At 39.9% G+C, this 26,711-nt stretch overlaps 2 protein-coding genes across 2 annotated transcripts; both read left to right on the forward strand.

Annotated features, from left to right (window-relative positions):
• Positions 1-810: 810 nt before the first annotated feature.
• On the forward strand, positions 811-16,218 carry LOC104419229 (protein RST1). Its single transcript, XM_010030834.3, has 25 exons — positions 811-1,311; positions 1,435-1,719; positions 1,855-1,938; positions 2,417-2,693; positions 3,390-3,640; positions 4,004-4,187; positions 4,325-4,512; positions 4,609-4,709; positions 5,385-5,460; positions 5,902-6,033; positions 6,130-6,211; positions 6,714-6,786; positions 7,225-7,390; positions 7,555-7,685; positions 7,778-7,869; positions 8,084-8,172; positions 8,257-8,463; positions 8,556-8,633; positions 9,855-10,037; positions 11,104-11,991; positions 12,074-12,388; positions 13,152-13,811; positions 14,701-14,842; positions 14,949-15,067; positions 15,650-16,218. Exons 1-25 carry the CDS (start codon positions 919-921, stop codon positions 16,010-16,012), a joined length of 5,559 nt encoding a protein of 1,852 aa, XP_010029136.2. The 5' UTR covers positions 811-918; the 3' UTR covers positions 16,013-16,218.
• A 1,467-nt stretch (positions 16,219-17,685) lies between these two features.
• On the forward strand, positions 17,686-26,711 carry LOC104419231 (zinc finger CCCH domain-containing protein 41). The gene is made up of 5 exons (XM_010030835.3): positions 17,686-17,903; positions 21,131-21,984; positions 22,789-24,024; positions 25,161-25,538; positions 25,962-26,711. Exons 2-5 carry the CDS (start codon positions 21,199-21,201, stop codon positions 26,397-26,399), a joined length of 2,838 nt encoding a protein of 945 aa, XP_010029137.2. The 5' UTR covers positions 17,686-17,903; positions 21,131-21,198; the 3' UTR covers positions 26,400-26,711.

Consider the following 26,711-nt stretch of genomic DNA (forward strand, 5'->3'; position numbering starts at 1 on the left):
ATTTTCAAAAGGAGGGACATGGAAATTTTCGACACGGGCAGGAACGATTGTCCCGTGAAATTGTAACCGAGTGGTTTGTCGGCAAGTGGAATTTTGATTTGATTTGATTTTCTAGTTGCAAAAGTGAATTGATTCCAACAAATCCACGCGTTTTCTGAAAGGCGACAACCTTCACTCTGTTATTTTCTTTTTTTTTTTTTTTTTTCAAATGTCTTGTTGGAATATACGGCGTTTCGAAGGATAGGTCGGTTATCGAATCGAGGAGTGCACATGGTTTGTGCAGGAAAGAACCAAATCAATCGGGATTGAATTATTATTGGCATTTATTTTTGTTATTATAAATCGAATTTAGAAAATTGACGCATGACAAGTTTGTCTCCTTCTCGTATTTTCCCATATTATTTTGTATGCCTTTCATCTTCGGTAGACCCGATTTTGCTTTTTGTTGTTTGAAATTAGGTCATAAGATAGTTAATAATTTGTTATTGACCTTAGTGAACTCTTTAATATGCTTTATTTCGGCCAAAATGGGAATGCAAATCCTCTGCAAAAACAAACGATCACGACAAATGCAAGCATAAATCGAGTTCTCATTCTATTTCATCCAGGGGAGAGAAGCCAGGCCCTGGCCGGCCCAAAATCTAATTGGATGGTGGCCCAGAAGGGGTAGGCCTGATATGTTCTGGACGGGCCCAGCTCCGGAGGCCCGGGCCCGTTTGAGACAGGTGCCGAACCGGGTCGAACCGGCTGTCGGACCGATTGATCAAGTCAAAACTAAACCCGCGCTCGGTCATTTACGCCGCGCCTCCGTCGTCCGGCAGCCACCGACCACCATCGCCACCGACCGACGGCTTTCTGTTCATAACGCTTGGACATCACCGCCGCCGCCCGTCTACTACACTGCGCTCGCTCGCGGCGATGGAGTCGTACGCTCCGCTTCTCGAGAAGCTCCGGCTCCCGCAGCCTTCCCTCCAGAGGCGCGCCGTCATCTCCATCTTCTCGAAGCTCCGGTCCGCCCCGAGCCGCCTCGACGCCGACTCCGATCCGGGGCGCGAGGCCGTCGCCCGATGCCTCCTGTCCGCTTCCTCCGCGGTCGTCGACCAGGCCGTGCGCGAGCTGTGCCGCCTCGTCGCCGACTCGAAGATGGACCTCCCCCGCGGGCTGCTGGAGCTCCAGTCCGCCCTCGAAGGATCGGAGCCGAGGTTCGTCGGTCTCCTCGTGAAAGGGATTGGGGTCCTGGTCCGATTGGGATTCCAGAGGAGCGGCGGCTCGTGGCGGTTCGCGTCGACGGAGGCTCATCCTTTCGTTAAGGTGCGAGAAACTAGTCGCTTCGTTTTGCACTGGAGTTATGGTCTGAGAGTGGCTTTAGTGTTGGTCCGAATTCTTATTTTACTAGGATTTTGGGTGTTAATGCAACATGAATCGTGATGACAGGTTCTTTTGTACCGAGCTGAGGCCCGAGATGAACTCGTGCGACAGGTTTTGTTGTTTGTGGCGCAGAACAAGCAAATTGGCATGGAGGAAGTGTGCGAATTCTTGAGACCGCTTCTGTACTATTCAATTTTGAGAGTGCCATTTTCGGAGTCCTCGTCGGGTATGTTCGCAAGGCAACTGTTGACATCAATGGCATCGCTTTGTTGCTCATTGCCTGATGATGCAATCCCTATGCTCAAGCTTTTGATTCGATGTATGAAGTATTTCCCACACAAGAGTGCTGATGTGAGTGCTTTCATTTGGGAGAAAGTGGACTTGTTTTGATTCATTTGCATCCATTATAATTGTCAAGCGACCTTCTCTCTCTCTCTCTCGACTGAATGCAGAGAATTAGTTTGTTAACTAGCAGAATATCTTCAGGATTTCGGGAGCTTAATGGATTGTGCTGGGCAGATAGTGGATGCATTTATAGTTGTTTTGAGACATTTTGTTGCGGCACAAATGGTATGTCAGAGCCTTAGTTTTCCTTGAATTTCCAATCCTCTCTCTTTGAGCTGTATATTTCCTTAATCAGTAAATGGAATTATGAGGCAAATCCCAGGATATTATACTGCTTCTCCTTTTATTCGTAATGTCATATATTGTGGGTGACAGTATGATGGCAACCTTTCAGTTTACCATTGAGACCTCTTGGTGTCGAATATAGAGACTAGCCATTCAGAATTGTTAACTTGCTAATCATTCATTCTCTTCCATAATCAGGACAAACACAAGTGTCAACTACTCCTGTGTCCTGTCTTGCATCAACACAATTAGGATTGTTCAGTAACTTTGCAAGCATGATTGTGGATGGTTTCAAAGCTTTTTAGGGCTTAAGTTGATATTTGAAAACATGGATTACAGTTCAGTAAACACTTAATTGGGTTGTCAACCTGAAACTCGCCTTCTCACTGCTAATTCTGTCCTTTCTTTTGCTCAACAGCTTGTTTCCGAAATTCAACTTTGTGGAGTGGAGCTATTGGAGACTGTTCTTCAGTCAAGCATTCATCCTCTCAAGCACTCTACATGGAGTGAGCCTGTTATCGAATTGACAAAGCGCTTATTGCTTATTCAGAAAGATCTTGGTCTGAGATACACGTGTGAACTAATGTCAATCAGTTTGTCATTGTTTATGGGTCTAGTTCAATCAGAACTCGAACACGAACAAGTTTCAATACTGAAGGTCATCCTCCATCTTTTGAAGTGGAAAACTGATTCAGGTAGCAAGCTTTATCATGTATATCGTCGCTTGTTATCCTTAAGAGAAGGATCTCAGGATTGTGCTTGGGTGGTCTATACATTAGCATTGACTACTGAAATTGTCGTGTTATTTACTGTATTTATCAGATCCATGGCATTGACCTCAAATGACTTGAAATTAACTTTAGGCAACAGGCGTCAATTCTGTAGGCTGGCAGTTTTTGGTACTTATACTGGTTTGAGAAAAATTCTCTTTCAAGTAGTGGTCATTTAGGGGTTGGGATTGTCAGAGAAAGGAACTAGAAGAGCAAACAATAATCTTTTCAAAAGTTGAGTTAAGAACTGAGACTGAACAGCTGATATTTATCAGAACTCTGCGTTCTATTGTGCTGATATATTGACAATGTTCACCGGATATCAATTGAATATATCTTATGGGCTTGCTAACTCATTGAATACATGGGAAGTGCTAAACAGTAAAAGGCAATGTTATTTACTGTTCTTAGACTTTAGTGAGAGAAATAGTTACTGTTCTCTTTCTTGACATTATTTGCCTGTTTATGAAGTTACTTTTTGTGATAGAGACCTCAAATTTCTTTTCTCTTATTTTTGGTCAACTTTGGTTGTTACATTTAAAAAATAACTTAATTACGTATGTAGTCATTGGTTTCCTTGCTCAATTGTGTCTTTCTTACTTTGCTGCTTATGCATTACAGGATACGTGGTTGGTAACTCTGGATGTGCTTTCTGTGAAGAGCTCTTATTCATATTTCCTGCTGTTAGTCTCATGTCATCACCTTCTAAATCTGTCAAAGAAGCAGCAGGTGAATTGATTGTCATATTGCAAAAAATTATAGAGAAACCACTGATAGTACTGGAGAATGACATTCCTATTAAAGAGCAAATTCAATCAGTCAGCATACCTGGAAAAATAATGTTTAGGCTCTTGCAGCAATTATGGTTACAGGTTTCCTCTTTTCTTCTCAAACCTACTAATCCTTTTCTTCTGTTTATTTTTAGACTCATAACATATCTTCTTAACTTTTCTATGTCAAGTGATAGACAATTTCATGATAGATTATGAAACGCTGGTATTTTAGGTGACGATTTAGCAGGAGTCATGAGGCTGACTAGATTAACAGTTCTTGCCGGAGTGATGGTTCATCACTCCCTTAAAATTTTGTTTCATTGGGTTTATGCCTCTTTTTCTATGCTCGGGATCTCTAATGCATAATAAGGAATAGGTGGATAGTTTGTTAGCACATAGGAACAAAATTTTGGTTTCTAACAGTTGACAAGTGCCATATGTGGTTCTCCTTTCTCATTTCAGGATCTATCCACATCATCTAGATTCTTTATTGAGACTTTTGCTTTCTCCGGGACAATTGAATCTGAAGGAGTATCTCATGTTGGAAGACCTTGGGCATCTAAATTGATAGAACTCTCTTTAATGATCACTGACAGGAAAAAATGCTCTCTACCTGTGACACAAGCTCAAGAAATATTCATCACTGGTACTCCGTTTCTTTGTCATAGTTTTCCATATTCTGTGAAGTTTCTCATATCCATCATGTGGACTTGTTTGTTTTGCATGATTAAAACAAATTTATCATATATTTTCTCATTCATGCGAGTTTGAACTTTTCTGTAGAAATGCCAATGATAATCTGCACGGTGGCAAGTGTTTTGGTGACACATCAGTTACTTGGGCCTGCTGCAGTAGATGTTTTGACTGCTATGGGTCTCGCGGACCCTAAACTAGGAGTTCCTTTGTTGCTAGGCGTTCTTTTCTTCACTAATATATTTGCCAGAAAAGATGTTGGACGCGGTGATATGCTGGTGAGTTTATGGGCTACTTTTGATTAAAAGCAGCTGCCACTGCAATGCACACAAGTTAGCCTTCATTTATGCTTCTGTTTTCTATCTCTTTTGCAGTTAAAAGTTTTGGGGATGCTTCCATCACTTGCTTCAAATTCCTCGATGATTCCTCTTGTTGTTCAGACTATCTTGCCCTTGCTTCACAATGACGCAAATCCGTATGTAGTAAATTATCTCTTCCTGATACTCCTTTTGTATAATCATTTTCCTTTGGGGCGTAACAAAGTAGAAAAGGTACTGTTTCCATGTCGGGTACCCTGGCAGAGATAATGCTCTCATGTGTTTATGAATGCGCAGAGGCTCATGATTAAGTGAACTACATGGAGCACTCCATTTCCATATAAAATCTTCATTACTAGTACATACATGAACATACAACAACGGTTGCAGTCTATTTTGTCATTTTAAATAGGTAGGAGACTTGTGCATGTTCATGCTTTATAATGGAATTCAGGGACTGGTCAGGAAACTGTGCAGGTGTTATTAGCTTGCCAGATGTACACACTATAGTACTTCACTCCTCGGTACTGCTGCCTCATTTTATACTTTTGGTTCATTGAATCTCCCCTCCCCCTCCCCCTTGCCCCCCCCCTTCCTTTCTCTCTCTTTCTGGTAGTACCAGCTGGTTCCAAGTTCTTTAAACTTAAATGAGTTGTTTGTCTTGATCCTTTCCACTATTTATGTGAGACCTTTCTACACATGGATTTGATTGATAAGTTCTTGAATTTGATTGGCACTCATCTTTGTAAGATTATTCCAATTTGCATGGTTTATCTGTGAACATATGTTTTCATCCTGCTTTGATAAGCTTTTCCCTTTTTAACTGCATTCAGGGTTTTGTATTCGGCAGCAACCCGTTTGCTTTGCCAGACCTGGACAGCTAATGACCGTGCTTTTGGAAGTTTGCAAGTAAATATATTTCCTCTCTTTTCTGGTTATTCTTCACAGTTCATTGAATTGTTCTTTTCAATTTTGGCTTTTTTTTCCTCCTGTTAAAATGTAAGCAAAGGTAACCAAATAATGAGCGCAACAATCTTCCTGGAGTGGATCATGTAGCCATGTAACCTATGCAATCCTTCTCAAAAGAAATACATGTGGATTTGGTCCCTCCCTCAACTTGCAGTTATTTGGCAGTGTGGTCCTAAAACTTCCTATTTGTATATGGATGACCCTGTCAAATTTCTTGTAATTTGGCTAGAAGTCTTCTGAGGGATATATAATCCTATTTTAAGAGTAGTTGCATTTGTCAGGATGTCAGCCTCTTGAATATAGGTTATTTGCACAGAGTAGGACTCTTTTAACCCTTTGTTATCTTTTGATAATTTTTCTTTGTTCTTTTCACCGCTCTAGGGGATACTTCTTCCGAAAAGCTTTGCCGAGTTTGGACATGAAAAAGTTGTCTGTTTAAGTATGGCCACTTCCATTCGAGATGTTTGCAGAAAAAATCCTGATAGGGGTGTGGACCTTATCCTGTCTGTTTCGGTATGGTTATAAAGCTATTATTTGTTCTTTTTACCCCTTTCTTTCTTCCTCATCTTAATTCCTTTCTCTATTTATTATTTGTTGATTGATCAACAGTCGTGCATCGAAATGCAAGATCCTCTCATTCAGGCGCTTGGTTTTCAAAGTCTTGCCCACCTTTGTGAAGCTGATGTAGTCGGTATAATTAATTTTCTGCATCACTTTATTTTTCCGTCTGGTACTATCCCTCCAGATTATACTAAATGGCCTTAGCAATTAATTGTGCATGTATGAAGTAATATACTTAAGCACATCTGCTCAATGTGGTGGTGTGAACTCCAGTATGTTTAAGATATGCCCTTTGTATGCAATATGCAAATAGTTGAGGTTTTGCAAAAATGCAGATATCTACTCAATCTTACTTGTATGTCTTGCTTTGTTGGGACGCTACAGTGAATTTACTCAGTAATGGAGATGGCAAGCATGGGATTAGACAGCAGTTTATATCTAATCAAAAGTAGGTTGAATGTTTTAGAAAATAAAACTAGGCTGACTGCCTTTAAGGTAACCAGATTGGGAGTCACGGTTTTTTATGGGTCAGTACCTTCATATGTGATAATACTTTGAACTGCGCCTGGAAAGTTTATGCTCCTTGGGAAGACTTTGAAGTACATCCAATTTCTTATGCCCAATCTTTCCAGATTTCTACACGGCATGGGATGTCATTGAAAAGCACATGCTAGATTACTCCAAAGACCCAAACCTAGCACACAGGTAGAAGTGCCTTTAGTTCTTGATGTTGGTATATGTTTTATATTGCTCATAATCTGTGGTATTCCTCTTTCTAAAATAAATTTCGGCAGTCCTTACAACTTTGTGAGGATGAAATGGAATACCTTACACAGACCAGGGCGGGAAGTATTTTTTCCAAGATTAACATAATTGCTGCATTTTTTCCTCAGTTTGGAAAGGATTGCATGGACTTTTTCCCCCTGAAAAAACATTTGTGACTGTGTATTATGGAACAATTTGCGTAATGTTCTTTGTTGTGCTCCTGTTATCTTCTTATTGGATGCAATAAATGCTTATGCATCATATTAGCTTCTCAAAATTCTATTAGTTGCTTAAACAAATAATCATTTGTAAGTTTCATAAAACAGTTCAATGGACAATCATTTCTTACCTTTACCATAATGTACCGTGAATTTGTAGCATATGCCTTCTCCTAAGATGGGGTGCAATGGACGCCCAAGCTTACCCTGAAGCTTCAGGGCATGTCTTGCAAATTTTGTGGGACATAGCCAGCTCAACACATGGCAATGGAATTAAATGGTTGAAGGCTAGGGCCTCTGCTTTTGATGCCTTAAGCCAGTATGAGGTTTGTTTTCCTTTAACTGATAAACTGTGGAGGATCTTTTTAAATTGATATATTATGTACTTGATAAGTCTAGATGCTAAAAAAAAAAAAAAAAAAAAAAAAAAAAAAAAGTCTAGATGCTATTTCTGGTTACATCTCTTCTGAAGCTCTTTATTTTTCTCCAGATACCAGATATTGAAAAATGCATTTCAGAGTTAAGGGAAAGAAGCACATCTTTGCTTTTTTTGGAAACAAATGATGAAATACTTGGCTCTATGGAACGGTTTCAAGTCAAGATTATCACATATGAACATATGTATGGCAAATTGTTTACAGTATGTTTCCTCATCTATTTGTTGGTAAAGTGGCGATGTCGCTCCATTAAACAATCTTATTTACATAATGTAGGAATCGTCGGAGATTTGTAAAGGAGAAAAAGGCTGTCACAAATAAGATTGAAAAGCTGCTGGATGTACTTCCTCAGGTTATATTCTCTTCAGGTATCATTGGTTAGGAGCATTTGATGCTTTAGAAAATAATTCTAGGTCTTTTTCAATATCAGATTGCCATAATATGTTAGTTTAAAACAACAAAATTAGTTAATAGTCTTCTGTTGGTGTTACTTTTATTGGTGGTCAATTTGATTTAATTCTTTCCATAGGTCCCTGTGTAATTTGCACGTAAGTGATACTTGATTAATAATTTCATTTTCAGGAGGAAGAAGTGCTAGAGAATGTCCTGGTGCAGCGCTGCTGTGCCTTTCATTTACTCCAAAAAATTCAAAGAGTCACAGAGCTTATGCTGTAAGATAAGGACCATCATTAAGATTCTGATATCGAGCATAGATGATGCTTCTAATATACTTGCTTAACTCTGATGGAACTTAGGATGCACATGCTATGTATGAGAACATGTTGGTGGAGATTGCCGCATCTCTTCAACTCTCAAGAAATACTTTCGTTGCACTTCTTTCGTTGCAATCGTGGAAATCCTTCATGCGACGGTGGATTAGGGCGAATATGTTGTCTCTTGATGCAAAAGTATCGTCTGTAGCTTTAGATAGACCATCTAAAGCTGCTCATGATATTTTGAAGGTGCTTTTTGTTGTTTATTCTCTACATGCTGGGTTATTCTTTTACAATCAACTCATAGATTTGTATCATATTCTGTCATTGTTGACATGCAGAGCATGATGAGAATTGCTGAGGAGTCTATTCCTAGATCTGCTGAGAATATTGCGCTGGCCCTTGGTGCACTCTGTGCGGTAAGAACAATTTTTTTTTTTTTTTTTTTTTGAAAATTGTCTTGGACATACTAATTCAGGATGTTTGCTTTGCTTATATATATTATTATTATTGTTATTATTTTTTTGGGGGGTTTCCAAGATAGTGTTGACTGTTAAGATTGTGCCTTTGTGGGACTCCTTTCTATCTCTTAAGGTCTGTGAATTAGAGGAAGATGTGGCATCCAGCCAATAACAAGAACTACAGCATTAAATCTTTCTACTCCATCTCAGGGCGCAATCGCTCTTTTACCTTCTAAGCAATTTGGCTTCCCCATATTCCTTATGGCATTCTTTCTTATTGAACTGTTGCTTTGGAGTTGACCCAAAAAAAAAAAAAAAAAACTGTTGCTTGGGATGAGATTCTTTCTTACTATTTAGAATGTTAGAAAATGTAATTTCATCATCATGGGTTGGTCTTCTATGTGCAACATTTGGGTAAATCAGTTGATCATCTTTTTCTTCAATGTGACTATGCTCTCAGCCTGTGGAATCATATCTTCAACTCTTCAAATTTGTCTTAAGTAATGCCTAGAAATGCTATGGAGCTATTTAACTGTTGGAATGTCTATGTGGCTGGTTCAACCTCAAGAAATCTTGGAGAACTGCGCCTTTGTCTTACAAAAGATTGTTTAAGGGATCTGAAGCTTCTGTTGCTACACTGTTGTACTATTTCATTTATCTTTATTCCTCTTTCTCTGGTATAAATTATCTTTTATTAGTTCTCATGTGCTACCTACTGCCATTAACAAACTTATGATTGCAAAAAAATCAGTTTATCTGATTTTATTTTTCAAGATAAAATGTTTTATCTGAAAACTTGTTTGCATCCTATGTTTGTTTATTGGAAAACTAGTCTTTTCCCCAATATCACCTTACTTTTCACATATTATCTATTTTGAAAAACTACAACTTAATGAGGTTCATGGTTTTTGCAAATCCAACTGATTCATTTTTGGGCAAATCTATCATCAAAAACAAAGAAGTGTTGAACGCATATAATTATTTGACAATCATGATGAAGTCAAATAATTGCAAGAATGTATAATTTAAGGGCAAGATAAGTCAACTGAAACTAACCTATTGTATTAGAGTTGATATATACAATTTCATATGGCTTAGATTCGGCACAGTTTTATTCTTACTATTGAACTCTCAACTATTCTCACTACTTTCCCACTAATTCTGTTCTGGAATGGTCAGGTGTTGCCTCAGTCTGCTCATACGGCTATATCAGCTGTGTCGAAGTTTCTTTTGAATTGGTTGTTCCAGTTTGAACATGAACATCGGCAGTGGTCTGCTGCAATTTCTCTTGGAGTGATCTCAAGCTGTCTACATGTCACAGATCATAAACTAAAGTTTCAGAACATCTCAGGACTTATTGAGGTTCGCAGATTTTTGTTTAGTACTCTTGTTCTTTCCATAATCAATCAGAGAGGAAGACCATTTATTTAGTCATGTAAATTTATGTATAGACTGGTGTTCAAAACCTGATTGCGCTGGCCGGTTCAACTGGTTGGCCAGTTAATAGTTCATGGCCTGACTGCACTAATAAAAAACCAGACTAAACAGGTTTGATCCAGTTCAAGCGTAGTTCTATGTAGTATAATTCGGGAATGAAATATTGATCCTGGAACTTCTTTTGCCCAGAAAAGACTTCCCAATAGGCTAAACATTTCCTTTATGCACAATCAGAACTGTATAATAAATTATCGCCAATTATACAGTTAAAGCGAAAAAGAATATTTCATGCTCCGTAAGCTGTTTGATCTTGTGACCTGTCGCTCCTGTAGAGCATCTTCAACAACTGGGCAAGCGTTTTCATATTGTCAGTTCCAGAAGAAATGACTTTGCAGAGGCAGACAATTGTTCTTATCTATGGTTCGATCAGAGGTTGATCATAGTTGCATCTATTTTAATAACTAGGAAACAGCTTAGTCGCAAGTCTGGCTGCTGAAACCATTTAATAACTAGTGTAGGCTCAAGTAGTAAAATGTAACGAGTACCATATTTTTGTAGATCCGATTAAAACTGTCATCATTTAGCTCATAAGCTGTTAAATGGATCTCTAGCAAAGCCAACCTGTCAATCATATGTATGAATTTTTCAAATGGCACAAAACAATTCATTTTGGTGTGCGATATGGTCAGAGAGGAATAATGCTTTCGATGGGGAGAAAACTTTAATTTTTCTTTTAACAAATGCTGATGGTTCAAACGGTCAAATCCTAGAGTGGGAAACATGTACCTGCTATGATAGCTGGTATAGTTTCTTTGGTTTGCACTTGAGTTTCCTCTTTGCATAGTGGGTACTTTCTGTAGATTTGAGGTTTGTCACCATGTTGCCCATAATTCTGTTTTCTTAATGTTCCCAATTAAAGAATAATAACGGAACAAGTGCAGGTTTTCTCACTGATAATTGTGTTTATTTACTGATCATGTGTGCCTAATAGGTTTTGTCTAGTAGCAAAAGCACCTTTGTGAAAGGAGCCTGTGGAGTTGGCTTGGGTTTTTCATGCCAGGATCTTCTAACTAGGACTGAAGCTGCTGATAATGCTGACAGAGATTCCTACAAGATGGCTGAAGTTGAATTAGTAGGGAATATTATCAGGTCATTATCTATCACGATCTTGGAACTTACAAAATCAACATCCCAGATTCTTCAAAGTTTGTGTGAATGTTTCCCCAATGACATGTGTGAGAATGGTAGATATCAGAATCCTGATTTCTTGAATGAGGACAGTGATCTTGTGGAGGAAGACACCTGGGGTCTTGCTGGACTTGTTCTTGGTTTGGGCAGCTCTATTAGTGCAGTTTACCGAAGTGGGGAAATTGATGTGACACTGAAGATAAAGGACTTGATAACTTCATGGATTCCACACACGGAGCCATTTGTTTGGAGCTCTAACTCCTGCAATGAAGGATCTGAGATGCTTCTATCTGTTGGATCTTGTCTTGCACTTCCCATGGTTGTGGCTTTCTGCCAGAGAGTAGAATTGATGGATGTTGGTGAACTAAACCGACTGATAAATAGTTATAGAGAACTTATATCTGAATTATTGTCTGTTAAAAAGTCAGGTGCATTCCACCAGAGCTTGTTGATGGCATCATGTGCTGGAGCAGGGAGTCTCCTTGCCTGTGTTGTGAAGGAAGGCATAGATTCCATTGAAGTTGGATGTCTGAAAGAGTTACTGGAATTGTTGAGGAGATGTTATTCCAATCCTCAGCCTCCCTCCACTTATCTGGGAGGGATGCTTGGAATTGTTAATTCTTTGGGTGCAGAAGCTGGGTTGGTTCTGATTCATCCCTTATCCTCCAATTACGGTCGTTACAGGCTGAAGGTGATTGAGGATTTTCCCTCAACTAGCCTTTTAATCATTTTTCGTGGTCCTTGTTTCTTACAGTGAAATGTTCTCTTGGCAGGAATCTTCTCATATAATGCATGCGCTTCTTTCAAGTCCTGTCTGTGAGCCTTTGTTAACATCATCAATGCAAGAGATGTTTCTTGTTGCTCAACATTCTGAAGATAATCAGCTGCAACAATACTCTGCCTGGGCACTTTCTTTTCTTCGACATGGTCTGTGGTCCAAGGAAGTAAATTTGGATGATCATATTCAGACTGATACCACTGTCTCAGAAGTTGCTTCTCAAAGTTTCTCCAATGACAGTATAGTCGTGAAACTCTGCTCATGGTTAACGAATGTGAATTCATCAAAGATGAATAGACCAAACACAGAGGTGATGAGCTCCATTTATTGTTCTTGTTTCAGAATTCTTCATGTTGAAAGTTTATGCCACTCTATATCTGATGAAGGACTCACTGTAAAACTTTAGTCAGAAGTGGTTATCATGGACTCACAAAATCAACTTATATTTTGCTTTCTGTAGTGTTTGATTTTCCCTCGTTGGTGTACTTTCTGTTGTTGAGACTCTAAATTCTTGAATAGAATGAAATGAAGACATGTCCAACATATGGTTCAAGATGACCTATAACCTTGTGAATGCAGTGGTGATCATCTAAAGATTGCACCAAGGGTTAGATAATATCCTTAATGAATTTTTATTTTTATTTGTAATTGTAATCAATTTGCTCCTCATCACATTGCGTTGTGGTACTCATTGAAGAGCAAGGTGAGAGATGAATAAGAAAGAAGCTGTATGTGCTTGATGCATGGACTGTTCATGTGTTCTCTGTCTTGTTCTTTGCAATAGATGATTTTCTGTGGCACGTTTGCATGGTAGGTCAAGTTCTTAGTTTGAGCATGCAGGATTACCTTTTGATTACAGTGTTTGCATGATCAAGTTATCAATAACTAAACAATGTAATGAGAACTTCATGCAATGATCCTTTTAAGTACCTGGCCTTTATTTGTCTTCCAATTAAATCTTGATTTCATTACCTAGGAGAATCTTTCGTCATTTATGTGTCCATTGTATTGTTCCATAGGTTAGCAAATTTTGGTATTTCACTTTCTTTACTAATTTCACTCTTTTACTTCAGACAGGGAACACACCAGATGTGAGAACAATTAGAACTGTGCTGAAGTGCCTTTCGCGAGCTCCAAGATTACCGAATTTTGACTGGAAAGCAATTGTTAGGCGGTCCATGAGATACGAAGCAGAAATTGGCAGCTCCTTGCCATCTGATTTGGCTCCTCAGAAAGGAATCTTGAGGCTGGAATGCTTAAATTTTTCGTTAGCTCATGCATCCCATTTTGATCAACTGCTGGAATTTCTTGATGAGCTCTCTGACCTCTCAAGGTTCAGGACACTTGAACCAAATCTACAGTGTTGTCTGCTCTTTCATCTGGCTGATCTTGTGAAAGTTTTCTCTTCGTCCAGGCGTGAGAAATTACTCTCTGATATAGCTGATTTCTTGCTTTTACTTACCTCAAACCAAGTTTACAGCCTTGATCAGAAACTTTTGTTACGTATTTCTTGCTGGAAGGGCCTCCATCAATGTTTAGACGAAGCTTTACTTGATTCTGAAGAGTATCTTTTAGGTATCAAAAGGTGCATGGTGGTGCTCTTCTCTTTGTTGCCTTTATATCATCCTACAAGTATCGCTGAGGCAGATCGCATGAATTTTACTGAAGAATGGTCTGAAGCAGTTAGATGCTTTGAGAAGGCACCAAGGGATTGGCTTTTGAATTTTCTACAGGTGAGTGAACTTTCTTAGTCGATCTGTTTCATTGATTCTTATCGAGAGGTTGCCACATATCTTCAGAAGAATCTATGTATATGAGTCAGAGAAAGAGCAGAATCAAAGTGTAAAGACCCATATCATACCTTCCGATTTATATACCCTGGATAAAGTATTTGCTCTTTGTCTTAAGTGAAAGGTTCTACACTATCTATCTTAAAAGATTGCTGTAGAAATTTTAATCTCATCAAAACTCTTCTGTTCCCTTGACCACGTTGGCTGGAAATAGACAGGGAAATAATTAAGGCATGTTCACCTTAGCATGGAATCATCCCTGAGGACCCAACTATGGTCGTGGTTTGCCTCTGGCTGACATCTTGGTTTAATCCAATGACTGTCCTCTGTAATTGCAAATACACTGGGTTAACGCCATTTCCCTCTTTGGAGGATTTCCTTCATAAAAGCATTCTATCTGGCTGCAGTTCTAGTGAAAGATGTCCACCCCTGTGGCTTCTATTTTTGTTTGCCATGGGTATTCAGCTTCTGTAAGAGTTTTGTAGTAAGAACACAGATTGAACCAGCTATGTTTGTTCCTTATCCTATAGATAGGATCCTCCTGCTGGGCCAATGAGGCACAATAAAAAATGATCTTCTCAACTTGAATTCAACTGCCTGATGCAGAAGTTGTCTCTTGCTCCCACGCAGCTTCTCCTGCTCAAAACCTTTGGGTTATTAAAGAACTTTTTAGGACAACCGCATTACACATCTTCTATAGTTGTTGTCCAGACTTTCTGATAAGGTCACTGTTATGAAGTTGAAGTTTGGTTGCATGTAACTTGTCATCATATCTCCTGCTTCTTCAGTATTGACATCTCTAAGCTTTTGTGTGTCTCTACTCCTTTGACAGGTGGATTTGGATAAAGAAAATGAGCAGTTCCTTGATGTCCTAAAGAAAATTGAGGTGAAAGTGAGGTTAGTCAGGAGCAGTTCCATCCCATTGTCTGAGCTGGGAAGACTGAAGGCCTTTTTATTTAACTGCAATGCAAATGGTTGGTGAAGTCATTTTATATCTCAACTACCAATTTTAAAACTGTAACAAAATAGAAGTTACTAGATTTGTTTGATGGGTTTTTTTTTTTTAAATTTGACATGCAGACACATGGAATGTGCTTGTTGAAGTTGTAGCAACTTTACAACGTGCTGAAGGAAGCATTAAAAGACAGTGGCTTGTTGATGCAGTGGAGATTAGCTGTGTCTCTAATTTTCCTTCTACGGTAGGCAACTATTCCCATACTTTTTGACACATTACTAATGAAATGGATAGGGCATTAACTATTGCTTCTGTTCATAAGTTGTATGTGTCTCGGTTTGCTTGAAGGCTTGTCCATACCCAGCATGTTATATTAATTGCAATTAACAATGATGAATCAAAAATGAATTCAAAAGTATTTAAGTTTTGACTTATAAATTAGAGTCAGACAGCAAAAGAAGTCGGTCCTGCCTTTTTGTTCCCCCTTAACTGTCCCATTCTAATTATCGACTGAAGGCACTCAAGTAATGTGAGCTGAAAGAGATGCTTTCTTGTATTCAGTGTGTTGTACTGCATCGGGATTATGAGTGATGATGCTTAAGTGTTTAGTAACCACACCACTAGCTCTTTGTTTTCAGGACAGGTTTGCCTCTATAGTAAGATGTTAAGTTTCCATTTTATTACCCCAGCTCTGTTGCCTCGTGATAAAATGGGTTTCTGCTCATGTGGAAAGATGGAGCAAATGGGATTTGCTTATCTGTGTTGCTGCTGTAAGATTACATGTTTGTTCATCATGCTTCTATGTAACTTTCTTAATCTCTTGCAGCCAATGCAATTTATTGGCCTGCTCTCAGGCAGTTGCTGCAAATACATGCCTTTGTTGATCCTGGATCGCTTCAGTGTCTTGAGTGATCTTCCGGTTACTCTCTCTACTCTTTTGACCGACCCCTCTTGGACAGTCATTGCGGAACATTTCACTGTGACTCTTTTGGCATCGACTGAGCGCCTTTACCATTGGGTTACACAGCCATCCTGTGGTGAGGGTACGCATACATTGCAAGGTATCAATAAAAGCGAGAACAGCTTAGCTCCGTCCCTACTACAAGTGATGCATGATGCTTGTACATCCTTAAGAAACTACTTGCCTTTAGAGAAGCAGATCACGCTTGCCAACATGGCAATCCATTGAGGTTAGCTCTGGTGTGCTCCAAAGCCACTTCATTATGAGTATTCTTGATATGTAGATTATGTGTAAAATTAGCATTTATTTATCATTTAGATGTACATGTAGTATATTGATTTCTAGAGTTGTTTCAAAAGTCAATTGAAGGGTTTCAGTTGAGATGTGAATTTACTTGCAGGAAACAGTATGACGAAGTTTATCTTGAACCCTCACTCTTCTCACAAATTGGCTTGTTAGACTCACATCCTGGTTTTGTGCTTTCACGTTTATAAAATTTCGTTCTCTATGCTCTCTTCTTGGGGTCCCGTCCTGACATATTACGTGACTATCTCAGGTCCCTATGAGTTATATGAGCTGAATCATGAGACTAGGTAGTTAAATTTCTGAGTAAAGTTTAATTTGTCCACAGCTGTCACTGGCAAAATAATCTGCATATTTTGGAATCTAAAGCAAAACTTTAAGAGCTCAAAATGGCAAATGTGGGGCATGAGCTGCGCAGGAGCCCGAGCCCTCGTCTCACCTTTTAACTTAGAAAAAAGCAGCTTTTCTGAAAAGTCTTGAGAAAGCGTCAATGAAAGGGAGTCCTAGTTTTTGCCAAAACTCCTTGTGGAAAATCCTGGCAAATGGACAAACGTTCCGAAGTTCTCTTTAAGAGGATATGGTCTTTAGAGACCACAAGAAAAGAAAATTACGGCATGTAATTTTATCGGGTCCCCAAATGCGAAAACACAACCTTCACTGCGAAGAACTTGAGAATGACCATACTCTCGAGGCTAAGAAAGGAGTCCAATCGTTGGTACGTATTTGGTTTATTCAGAATTCGGTCTATTGAACTCGTGTCGAGGCAAATCAAACCTTCTCATCCACGTAACCCCACGTCAGTTTTGCTGGAGCAACAATTCGAAAGGCAATAGGAAGCGAACTTAAGAGTATGTAGCATAAAAAATCTGCAAAGGATCGAGCGCATTAAACTGTTGGCATGGGGGAGTTCCTTGAACATGGTCAATGAAGCTACAAGTCTCCTCGGCTACACCTCACCTCTGCAATGCAAGATGACTTTCCGCAACACCCTGGCACTGAGATGTCAATGCTCGCATGGATTATGTAGAACAAGGGGACCAACGTGCTACTTTCGAATTGACCTTCGCTTCGTTTCCGGTTGGTCGAGCGTTCCTTCAATAAAAGCCCCTTCCCATCGCGAATATTTTACTTTTCTCGTACGTATTGTCCTTCTTCAGCTTTCGAGCGGGCACGAAAGAAAACGAAATATCTCAGCGTGATGGTTACAACACTCGTAAGCCAAGTAGTCTCGTGACGTGACGAGCTAATCAAGAGACGAGCGAGCGATGGTTTTAATCTAGGCCTTGTGCAAAGGTCGAGCAACGGTGGCGCGCACCGAATCGAAAATACCGGCGAGGGCCGGGAGAGCTCGCGAGTAAATAAAACCTCCGTCGACGTCGTCGTCGTCTCTCCAGGTTTTAATTTCTCTCTCTCTCTTCTTCCCCTTCTGTGCGAATATAATCTCTCTCTCTCTCTCTCTCTCAAATTCTGATTTCCTCTCCGCAGCTTCCAGCCCACCCAACTCGGAGTAACTCAACTCTCTCCCTCTCTCTGAACTCTCTCTCTCTCTCTCTCTGAGCCTCTCTCTCTCGCTCGCCCGCCCGCCCGCCCGCCCGCCCGCCCGCAATCCTTCACTCCGAGCGCACTTCCCGGCGATTCTCCGGCTATCCCGGCCGCCCCCGGCCCCGCCCCCGGCCGCCCTTCCCGCCCCCGCCCGGCGGGGTCCGGTTCCTCCGCCGGTAATGCCCGCGCCCCCGTCGATCGCCGCCGCTCCATTCCGAATCGCCGGGCGATTGGGAATCGAAGGCTCAATCGAACCGGGCTTCTAGAAGTTTCTGTAAGCTTTCTTCGCTCACGCCGCTCTCTCGTATCCCGCTTTTGCCTCCGCTGCTTGACCTAGATTATCTTTTCTTTTTTGTTCACCATTGTGCCCTTTTCTCGCTTAGAAACGGAGTCCGGTGCTTGGTTTTCCTTTCGTTATAGGTTCGAGCGGCTCAATTGGAATTTTTATGGTCTTGTACGTGTTTAATTTTACTCTATTGAGTGATGGATGTGCGTATCTTGCTTTGGAAGAGCCCTGCCCATACGCAGGATGCTAGTTTTTCGTTTCGGCGCCTGTCTAAGATGCGCTGCTATTGCTGTTGGACGTGTCTTGTCAACTGTCATTATCTGATCCAAATTTGGAAAGTTATTTCGTTATTCTTGTGGCGTACGCACTTGTGATAGATTTTTACGTTATTGTATCGGTCCTCGCAGTAATTAGTTAGTCGTGCTTATTGTGAAAAGTAATGAAGCCATTCGAGGTATGACTGTTATATGCTATTTGGTAATGGTCGTCCTATTTTGCTATTCGGAGTGTACTCGATCCGGAAACTGGAGCTGCAATGGCATTATGAGGGACAAGTGGTGAATATACGTGAGATATCTATATGGAGTCCGTATTGATACTGGCATGCATTGACTTGTAGTCCAAAACATATCTTTCTCTTCATTAGCTTTGCCAAGGCATGTGATGGGAAAGCATCTGTCAAAAAGAAACTGTTCTGGAAACTGAGATTACATTCGTTGCACGTGTCCCTTAGCAACTTTTTTTAGTTCAGAAGATAGAGGAAAGAGTCAAGACATGCTCAGGGAGGAGAATCGTATAGCCACATCTAGTTTTATGTCCTTGTAAAATGTTATCGCACTAATTTGCGTCACCTATTCTAAAATTGTCTACTGGAGAATTCTCTAAAATCCTCTTGAATAGTAAATGCTAATGCCATTGTATTTTCATCGTTTCCATTATCTAAACGCATAGCTATTTGTCTATACAAATCCTTGTCTCTCCAATGCTATGATTGTGGATTAGGTTGGAGCATTCTCCACTTATGCTGGTTGTTAGTTTGCTACAGTTGCTGACTTTCATATGACTCTATGTAAGGTGGATAAGCTGTAATGAGGGTCGATCCTAGGTCGAGCATCTAGGATAGGTTGGTCTTTGCGAACTATGCCAATTTGACTCTAGAGGATGCTAGCTTTTGGCATGTTAATGCCAATTGAGCAATTAGTGGTATTTATTAGTGGATGTAATTTCCAGTACAAATATCATTGCCAATAGGGAATGAGAGAATATGGCAGACATTATAGAGAGTTCCCTTTCGGCCTTCGTTGGCTAGTGGGTAAAGCCATTCTTTATCATTAATTTGCGTGGTGATCGTAAAGAGAGAAGCTCCTTTCCTGTATCTGTTTTACAAGGCACAAGTGGGAGAACTGTTTTCTAGAGGCATTAATGTGCAGCAAGCTAAATCAGATATTCATGCCTTTTTGGTTCGCTTCCTATTGAGAGCTGCTCTTAGGTTATTTACCCATTTCATAACAAGAATGCGAATTAGCTTTTAGTGTTGACTTTTCCATATTTTAGAAACTCTTAGGCTTAAACAGGGAGAAGAAACGAATTTGCTGCGAAGGAAATAAATTAGCTGTCCAATAATATTTAGATCCTTGTTTCTATCTTTTCTGGTGATGTTAACCCCACCCTCTCTTCTCTCTCTCTCTCTCTCTCTCTTTGCACTCATGCACATGCGTGTGTGATAAATAGATTCCTTATAGCTAGTGTCCCTATAGAGCATTTACAAGGATGAGAATGGAGAGAGAAACAAATGGACCCCAACTCTCAGAGGAGTCTACCAATCAAAAGGGTTCCAGTGGTGGACTCACAGTTTTATGCCTTGGAGCATTGGTGACTGAAATATCCCAGGATGGAAAATTGAGGTCAATGTTTAGTTTTAACTTCTCAACTGATCAGACCTTACTGATCAAAAAATATGATTTTTAGTCTTAAGTTTTTGAAAGTATGGGACCACAGTGATCAAGGTATCTGGGCATTGAACTTATGATTTGGCGATGGCATTAAATGTATCATTATTGAGTACCTATTGGTAATTTAAATTTCTTAAATATCAAAGTGCAAACTGCTTTGAGAGAATTTTTTAGCCTGGCTATCTCAAAATTCCATTACAAAAGGTGTTTGATTGTAGATAATATCGAGAAGTCTATTTGAATTGTAAAGGTAAAGAATAGAGCAATACTGATGAGGTGGAGAACAGTATGACTTTGAGGAAAGGGAAGGCAGCAGAGATCTTTTAGAACCCTGGGGAAATGCGAAAACAAAATACCAAGTTCTTTAGTGGAAAATAAGAAAGATCTTTATAACGGAGAAATTACTGCTTTGAACCTACATGAAGAATTTTTCATTAAAAAAAGATGTATCCATACATAGAAGCAACTTGAAACCTCTTTGGGGGGTCTAACTCAAATTTGCCAGATAAAGCTGTTATTTCTTTGAGGGCTATAGAAGCAAGTCAGTGTTGCAAATAATATTAGGGGGTACCAAAAGGACCAGGGAAGCTCACTATATGAAAGCATGTGTTGCAATGTAAAAAATCACCATGACCAGAATGATGTAATCACTTATGGGATATTCCTTGTTGAAACAGCTGTTGCTTTTTATGGCTGCATCCCCATTTCTTCCTAGGAGGGCTTAGAGTATTTATAAGTAACATGAACTTGCTGAGTAGTTTCTCTGGGGGGCTCTTTGTGATCGTAGCATTTGCCAAAGAAGTTTCTTGTTGATAGCGAAAGAAGCCACAATCATGGTTTCAGGACATTGATTTAGTTACTAGAAATTTAGAATTCTTTTTACACTGATTCTAGGATTTTTAAGAAGAATAAGTCAATAAACTGTGCCATCAGATTTATCGTAACTGTTACATTTCTGTTATTGTTTGTTAATTTTTGTTTAATTGTGCTGTGCCATTATTTAATCTTTCTACTGACCCGGTGGGTTGGTTTGCTTTGCAGTGTTATCCTTTTGAAATCATTCAAAATTAAATTGCTTAGGCCTATGGCTCTACCCATACAATGTTTCTTTTTCCCCCGAAAATTGCATCAACTTAGTATATTCTTCAACACTTCTTCAAATCCTATTTCAAGAGGTGGACACTTGTGTGACGCTAATTGTTCTACAGTTTTACTTCCTGACTACACACTCTGTTCATTCTGACATGATGGTCATGATTTTAGGTTTCACTACATTGCTGGATGTCGAAAGATTCTAGAGGTTTAGTATTTCATCTATTGCAAGAAATCCAATGGTGCTGAAAGTTGCTTCTCAAATGTCTGGGGATCTTTCACCTTCTGATTATGCAAGTGATCCTGAAGACAAGGAATTTAGTGATGATGATGATGATGATCGCAACCATAAGCATCGACGACGGGAAACACGTTCTCAGTCTTCTGACAAAGATGCTCTGGAGCACAATATAGCAAGGTCGTACAGAAAGCACAACAAACCTTTTGATAATGGACACATGTTTAGAGCAAACGAAACACAGGATAGTCAGTCCTGGAAAAACTATAATGCAGTTTCTTCAGAGAGAGAATTTTCTAGTAAGTTTGAAAAACGTCACCCTGGTTCTGTTTCACTCCCCCGAGGTCCTTTGGACTTGAATCCGAGAGGTAGGGCAAACCAAACATTCTCTGGTAATTCTGGTCCTGGTAGAGGAAGAGGAAGGGACTCTGGTGCATGGAACCATCGGGATACTAGGTTTAACTCTGTTGATATAGCTAGTCAGGTCATGCACAGGGGGTCCATTCGACCAAGTCTATTTCCTGGAAGGGGTTTGCCAGGTGCTTCAAATGCACAAAATGCATCCTGGGGTGCGTATGGATTGATTCCTGGTGTAGCTAGTGGTGGTCTAGATGCACTCAGTTCCGTTGGCCTGCAAGGTGCATTTAGGCCCCCTATAAGTACTTCATTGGGTATGGGTATTCCTCGGCAGAGATGTAGAGACTTTGAGGAACGTGGATTCTGTCTAAGAGGAGACATGTGCCCTATGGAGCATGGTGTTAACCGTATTGTTGTGGAAGATGTACAGGTATCTCCTCTTATCAAGGCCTGCATCGCAGTCTGGTAAAGCATTTAGATATAATTGAACCGTTGATAAATTAAATCTGAAATGTGGTCCATCTTTGGTTGCTGTCCACAAAAGTCACTTCTAGAATGTGCTAGATTTATGGTGAATAATTTTATTTTAAATATTGTGGCTTTTCCCTCTATGCTAGTCTGGCATTATATCAAGGTCATGGGTCATCCATACACACTAGTTGATCATTCTTATTTTTGGCCTAAATAATGTGCATGCTTTTGTTGTGTTTAAGCCTCAAGATGTAAACATTTATAACATTTCCACTGGAATGAAAAAGAATAGAGTTGAAGAGGTGCTCAAACAAGTTTTATTCTTGTAGTTTCCCAAAAAAACTGAGAAGAAAAGAAGGTGACTGGTCTATTCAGTTTATTCTGTTGATCTTTTAGAGTTTGTGCATTGCCTCTTGAATCTGATTTCAAGGGGCATTCATGATGATTAACCTGCTTTCTCATCTTTCAATGATTCAGCTAACGAATGATGATCATATTTGATGTTTGCCTGTAGGCCAACTGAAAAGAACTTTTTGCATGTAGATGTTTCTCTTTCTGATCATGCTGTTGGTTTAAGGTCGAGTCACTAGTCATCTAGGTTGCACACCACACGATGGATTGTCCTTAGCTATTTCATGTCATCAACAAGAAGTGGAGATGCTTTTGCTTTCGCTTAAAGGTGCTAGAGTTAGGTTTGATGCTTTGCAGGTATCATTTTCATCTTATATGGACGTTGCTGAAGTATTTTCTTTTCATTTTACAGAGTCTCTCCCAGTTTAACCTCCCTGTTTCACTTCCAAGTGCACACTTGCTTGGACCGCCTGCTTTACCTGGACCCATACCTTCTGGCAGTGCTTCTTCAACTTCATTGATGAATAACAATGGACCACAAGGCAAAAGTGGTAAACATGGAATGTCAGATGATAGTTTGGTATTAAATTCTGCATACTCTGCTGCTGCTAATGTTGTTGGAGCCGATTTGTATGATCCTGATCAGCCACTTTGGAGCAATAATGGTCCCGAAGGATCTTCACTCTTAGCTCTACATTCATCCCAGGCTGATGAAACTGAATCCTCGTTTAATCATGATATATCTGATCGTCATGTCAAGAAAGCTGCTGATACTGACCACCAAGATAGGGGAGCTGGGCTTTCTGTTGCTTCGCAGAATCCAACTTCCTCTGTTTGGGGTAGAATTAGAAGCTCTAAGGTTAAAACGAATTCGAAAGGTGAAACTGATGCTAAATCTAGTACCTCTGATATGGTGGGAGATGAGATGAAGGAAAAGCAGGAGGCATCAGCCAATGTTATAGCTAGCTCCCATCGTGGAAAGCAGATCGCTGGGGAGGATAAGAGCTCCAAAGCTATAGATTTATCTCAAAAAACACAATCTGTTGCAATGCGTTTTGTGCGCAAACCAACTCAGAAGGCATCACGTACTCTATTTGTTAATGGCATTCCTCAGAAAAGCAACAAAAGGGAGGCTCTTCTTTCTCATTTCCACAAGTTTGGGGAGATCATTGATATTTACATACCAACAAATAGTGAGAGGGCTTTTGTTCAATTTTCGAAAAGGGAAGAGGCAGAGGCTGCTCTAAAGGCACCTGATGCTGTAATGGGCAATCGCTTCATTAAGCTGTGGTGGGCTAATCGCGATAGCATTCCTGATGATGGCATAAGTAGTGTAAATAGTGCATCTTTGACTCCCCATGGTGGGACAGCCGGTTCAGTTCCCACCATTCTGTCTATTGCCAATAGAACAAAAGATAACATACAATCAACCCCCTTAAAAGCTATTGATATTCCTGTAGCAGAATCTGCCCTTCCATCCTCTGATCAATCTAAGCCTCTTACCCCAAATGGTTCCAAGGTTACACCTCCTTTGCAAAAGAAATTGGAGAGTTTAGAACAGTTGAAGGAAGAACTTCGCAAGAAGCGAGAAATGCTGGACCGGAAGCGCAACGACTTCAAACGTCAGTTGGACAAACTTGAGAAACAAGTGCGCTCCTTTCTGCTTGACTTTATGCTGTCTTTCATTCTCCAATCAAGATGACATATTTCTTCATGCTTTTGTGTCTAATATTTACTTATAGAGATTGCATTTTTGTGGGTAATTTGTTTTCTACTTGATGATTCTGAATTCAGGTTTTGGATCCTAGCTGCTAACTCTATGCTTTTTTCTTTGGTCAAATGCTAACTTTATGCTTAGTGTATTCATTATGTTGGATAGCTTATATGAAGACTAAGTGGTGTTCTTTTATGGGCCAAGTCGTATTAAAGAGAGTTCGTGTATTCTTTGTTTGTATCCACTGATTTACATTTCATTGATATCCTTACTATGTAACCTCACATATTGGATCTCAACATGACCTCCTTAAAATGAAAATAAAATTGTAAATAGCAACAGGTCAAGACCTTGTACGATGAGGGCCAACTTCAGCTTTGGTCCACCGCTGGGGTTTCTAGTAAGGGAAACTGTGTTATCATGAGGCAAAAGGAGAATAGGAGTATGACTTCCTTGAGCTCTTGTGGATATTATGAAATTGTGACATGGAAAAATCACCTGAAAGATAACAGCTAAGCAACATTTTTCCAGTAGGATAGAGCAGCGTGTGTGAGCCTGAAGCAGTAGAGAGTTAAAAGGAGCAATGGTAAAGTAAATGAGTCTGCCATGTCACAGAAAACTCAATGGACAGGTTCAAACTTTGTAAATAAAACCTCTATACCTAACAAGTCTCTTTTCTGGTGTTTTAGTTTTTATCAGAATTCTTTTACAAGGTTGTGAGCAATTATAGCAAAGTGTGTTTGGCATGCATAATGTACACTTCTAGACATATGAAGCACAATGAATGAGGTGCATATGCAATCTTCCACTTACTTCGGTAAACCGAATGCCCTTGCGTTCTTTGCTCACACTGGACTGTGTTTAAATAAATAGGTTGTGTTGGAGATTTGTGGATATCTTGGAAGAAATTTTCGTGCTCTTAAGAAGTTGAATAGTTTTGATCAAACTTACCAGATAACTCATGTTGGCTCGTTCCTTTCTTGATTGCATGTCACTTGTCAGTCAGAGTTGGGAACTTGGGATTCTGAAATACGTTGGTTCCTTCATCCTCTCTTGTGTACACTTTGCAGGCTTCCGGAGTCAAGGGTGAGGTAATTGCTGAGCAAGCTGCTAAGCGACAGAAGTTGGGATTAGAAGCTGATGCTGCAAAGGCTGTGACCCCCAGATCTTCTGATGTTGCTGCTGTGACTGAGAGGTCCTTTGCTACAGCTGATGCAATGGCATCATCAAATGATGAAGTTGTGGACAATGAGAACAAGTTAGTGGAGGGTGCTACACAGGGTAGTCGTGATACATCCTCATTAATATCAATAGAAGGTTCTAGTAGCATGAATCAGCTGAATCTGTCGTCGACTCCTGCTGGCTTTCCTTATATACATAGATACAAACTTGACAACCGTCCAACAACATTTAAAATTCTACCACCATTGCCGGCTAGTTTTGCCAGTGTGAGTCTCTCTCTCTCTCTCTCTCTCTCTCTCTCGCCGCCCCCACCACAATAAGGTGGACGAGTTTATGTTGACAAGCTAGCAATAGAAAATTACTAGTATGACTTGAGAAAGCGTCCTTAAAATATTTAAGCAGCTTACAACAGTAGAATTGGCCCATGATTTTACTTGTAAGGGTTCTTGTAAAGAGAAGGAAATTTGCTTGCTTTCTTAACAACTTCACTTTTTTAAAAATTTCGTTTTCTTTTTTTTTTTCTGTGGGGGAGAAAATAATGGGATGGTAGCCCTGAGAGTGCTTCATTTGAGTTGGCAGTTCCAGCATAGTCCTTTGGCATAGTTTGTTCATTCCATGTGCTTTAATTAGGTAATTTCATGTGCAAGAATTATTTCTAAGTGAACTATATATGATTCTACACACATCAGGTCCCTGCTTTGAAGGAACACTTTTCGTCTTTTGGTGATCTTGCTATTTTGGAGCTAGAAGATGTGGAAGGTCAGGATGATATTAATGGATCAGAGACATTAAAAACTGTCTCTGCTCATATTGGTTTTGTAACTCGCCATTCAGCAGAGAAGGCATTTGCGCATGGAAAGTGCTGGCAAGGCCATAATTTGCAGTTTGCATGGTTGGCAACCAGGTCCAGCAATGATATGCGTGATCAAAGATCATCCCTCGTGCTGAGCCATCAACCATTCATTCTGCAGGTAAAGAGTCGCAAATTTCGTTGCAGGAAACTGGAAATGGGGATGCTGAATATTCAGAAAGACAGGGAGATGATGAAAATATTGATGCAGCTGAAGTTTCTCAGCCTAATCCACCATTGGGATCTGCCGAGGAAGGGTCACAAGAATCGCCTGTGAGGTGATTAAAAGGGAGTTGGGTTCTCTTGTTTCCATGTACAGTAAGGTAAAATTTAAGATATTGAGCGATATAATTGGATATGCTGCTTAGGCAAATGGCTAAAATGGGATTTTCCAGTAGTTTCTCATTTCATCCATTGGATTGTAACAAGGGAATTTTGGATGCCTCCTTAGTTGTTTAACAAATGTTGTTTTATCTTTGAACTTCAAAAGGCAAGGACCGGAGAGAGAAATCTCTTTTGAAATTAGCAATACAAAGTGAAAAAATGTACTTTTGGAATCAGTTCAATTATCATGCCCTCGCTTTATTTT

Source organism: Eucalyptus grandis, chromosome 9 (genome assembly GCF_016545825.1).
Source record: "Eucalyptus grandis isolate ANBG69807.140 chromosome 9, ASM1654582v1, whole genome shotgun sequence".
NCBI classification, from domain to species: domain Eukaryota; kingdom Viridiplantae; phylum Streptophyta; class Magnoliopsida; order Myrtales; family Myrtaceae; genus Eucalyptus; species Eucalyptus grandis.

Excerpts from the sequence above, each read along its gene's own strand:
- LOC104419229 (XM_010030834.3), top strand. The coding sequence starts at position 919 with ATGGAGTCGTACGCTCCGCTTCTCGAGAAGCTCCGGCTCCCGCAGCCT. Across the intron at positions 6,212-6,713 it reads TTGTGAAGCTGATGTAGTCG|ATTTCTACACGGCATGGGAT; the intron begins GTATAATTAATT and ends CAATCTTTCCAG. Across the intron at positions 7,686-7,777 it reads ATTATCACATATGAACATAT|GAATCGTCGGAGATTTGTAA; the intron begins GTATGGCAAATT and ends TACATAATGTAG.
- LOC104419231 (XM_010030835.3), top strand. The coding sequence starts at position 21,199 with ATGGTGCTGAAAGTTGCTTCTCAAATGTCTGGGGATCTTTCACCTTCT. Across the intron at positions 21,985-22,788 it reads TTGTTGTGGAAGATGTACAG|AGTCTCTCCCAGTTTAACCT; the intron begins GTATCTCCTCTT and ends TTCATTTTACAG. Across the intron at positions 24,025-25,160 it reads TGGACAAACTTGAGAAACAA|GCTTCCGGAGTCAAGGGTGA; the intron begins GTGCGCTCCTTT and ends TACACTTTGCAG.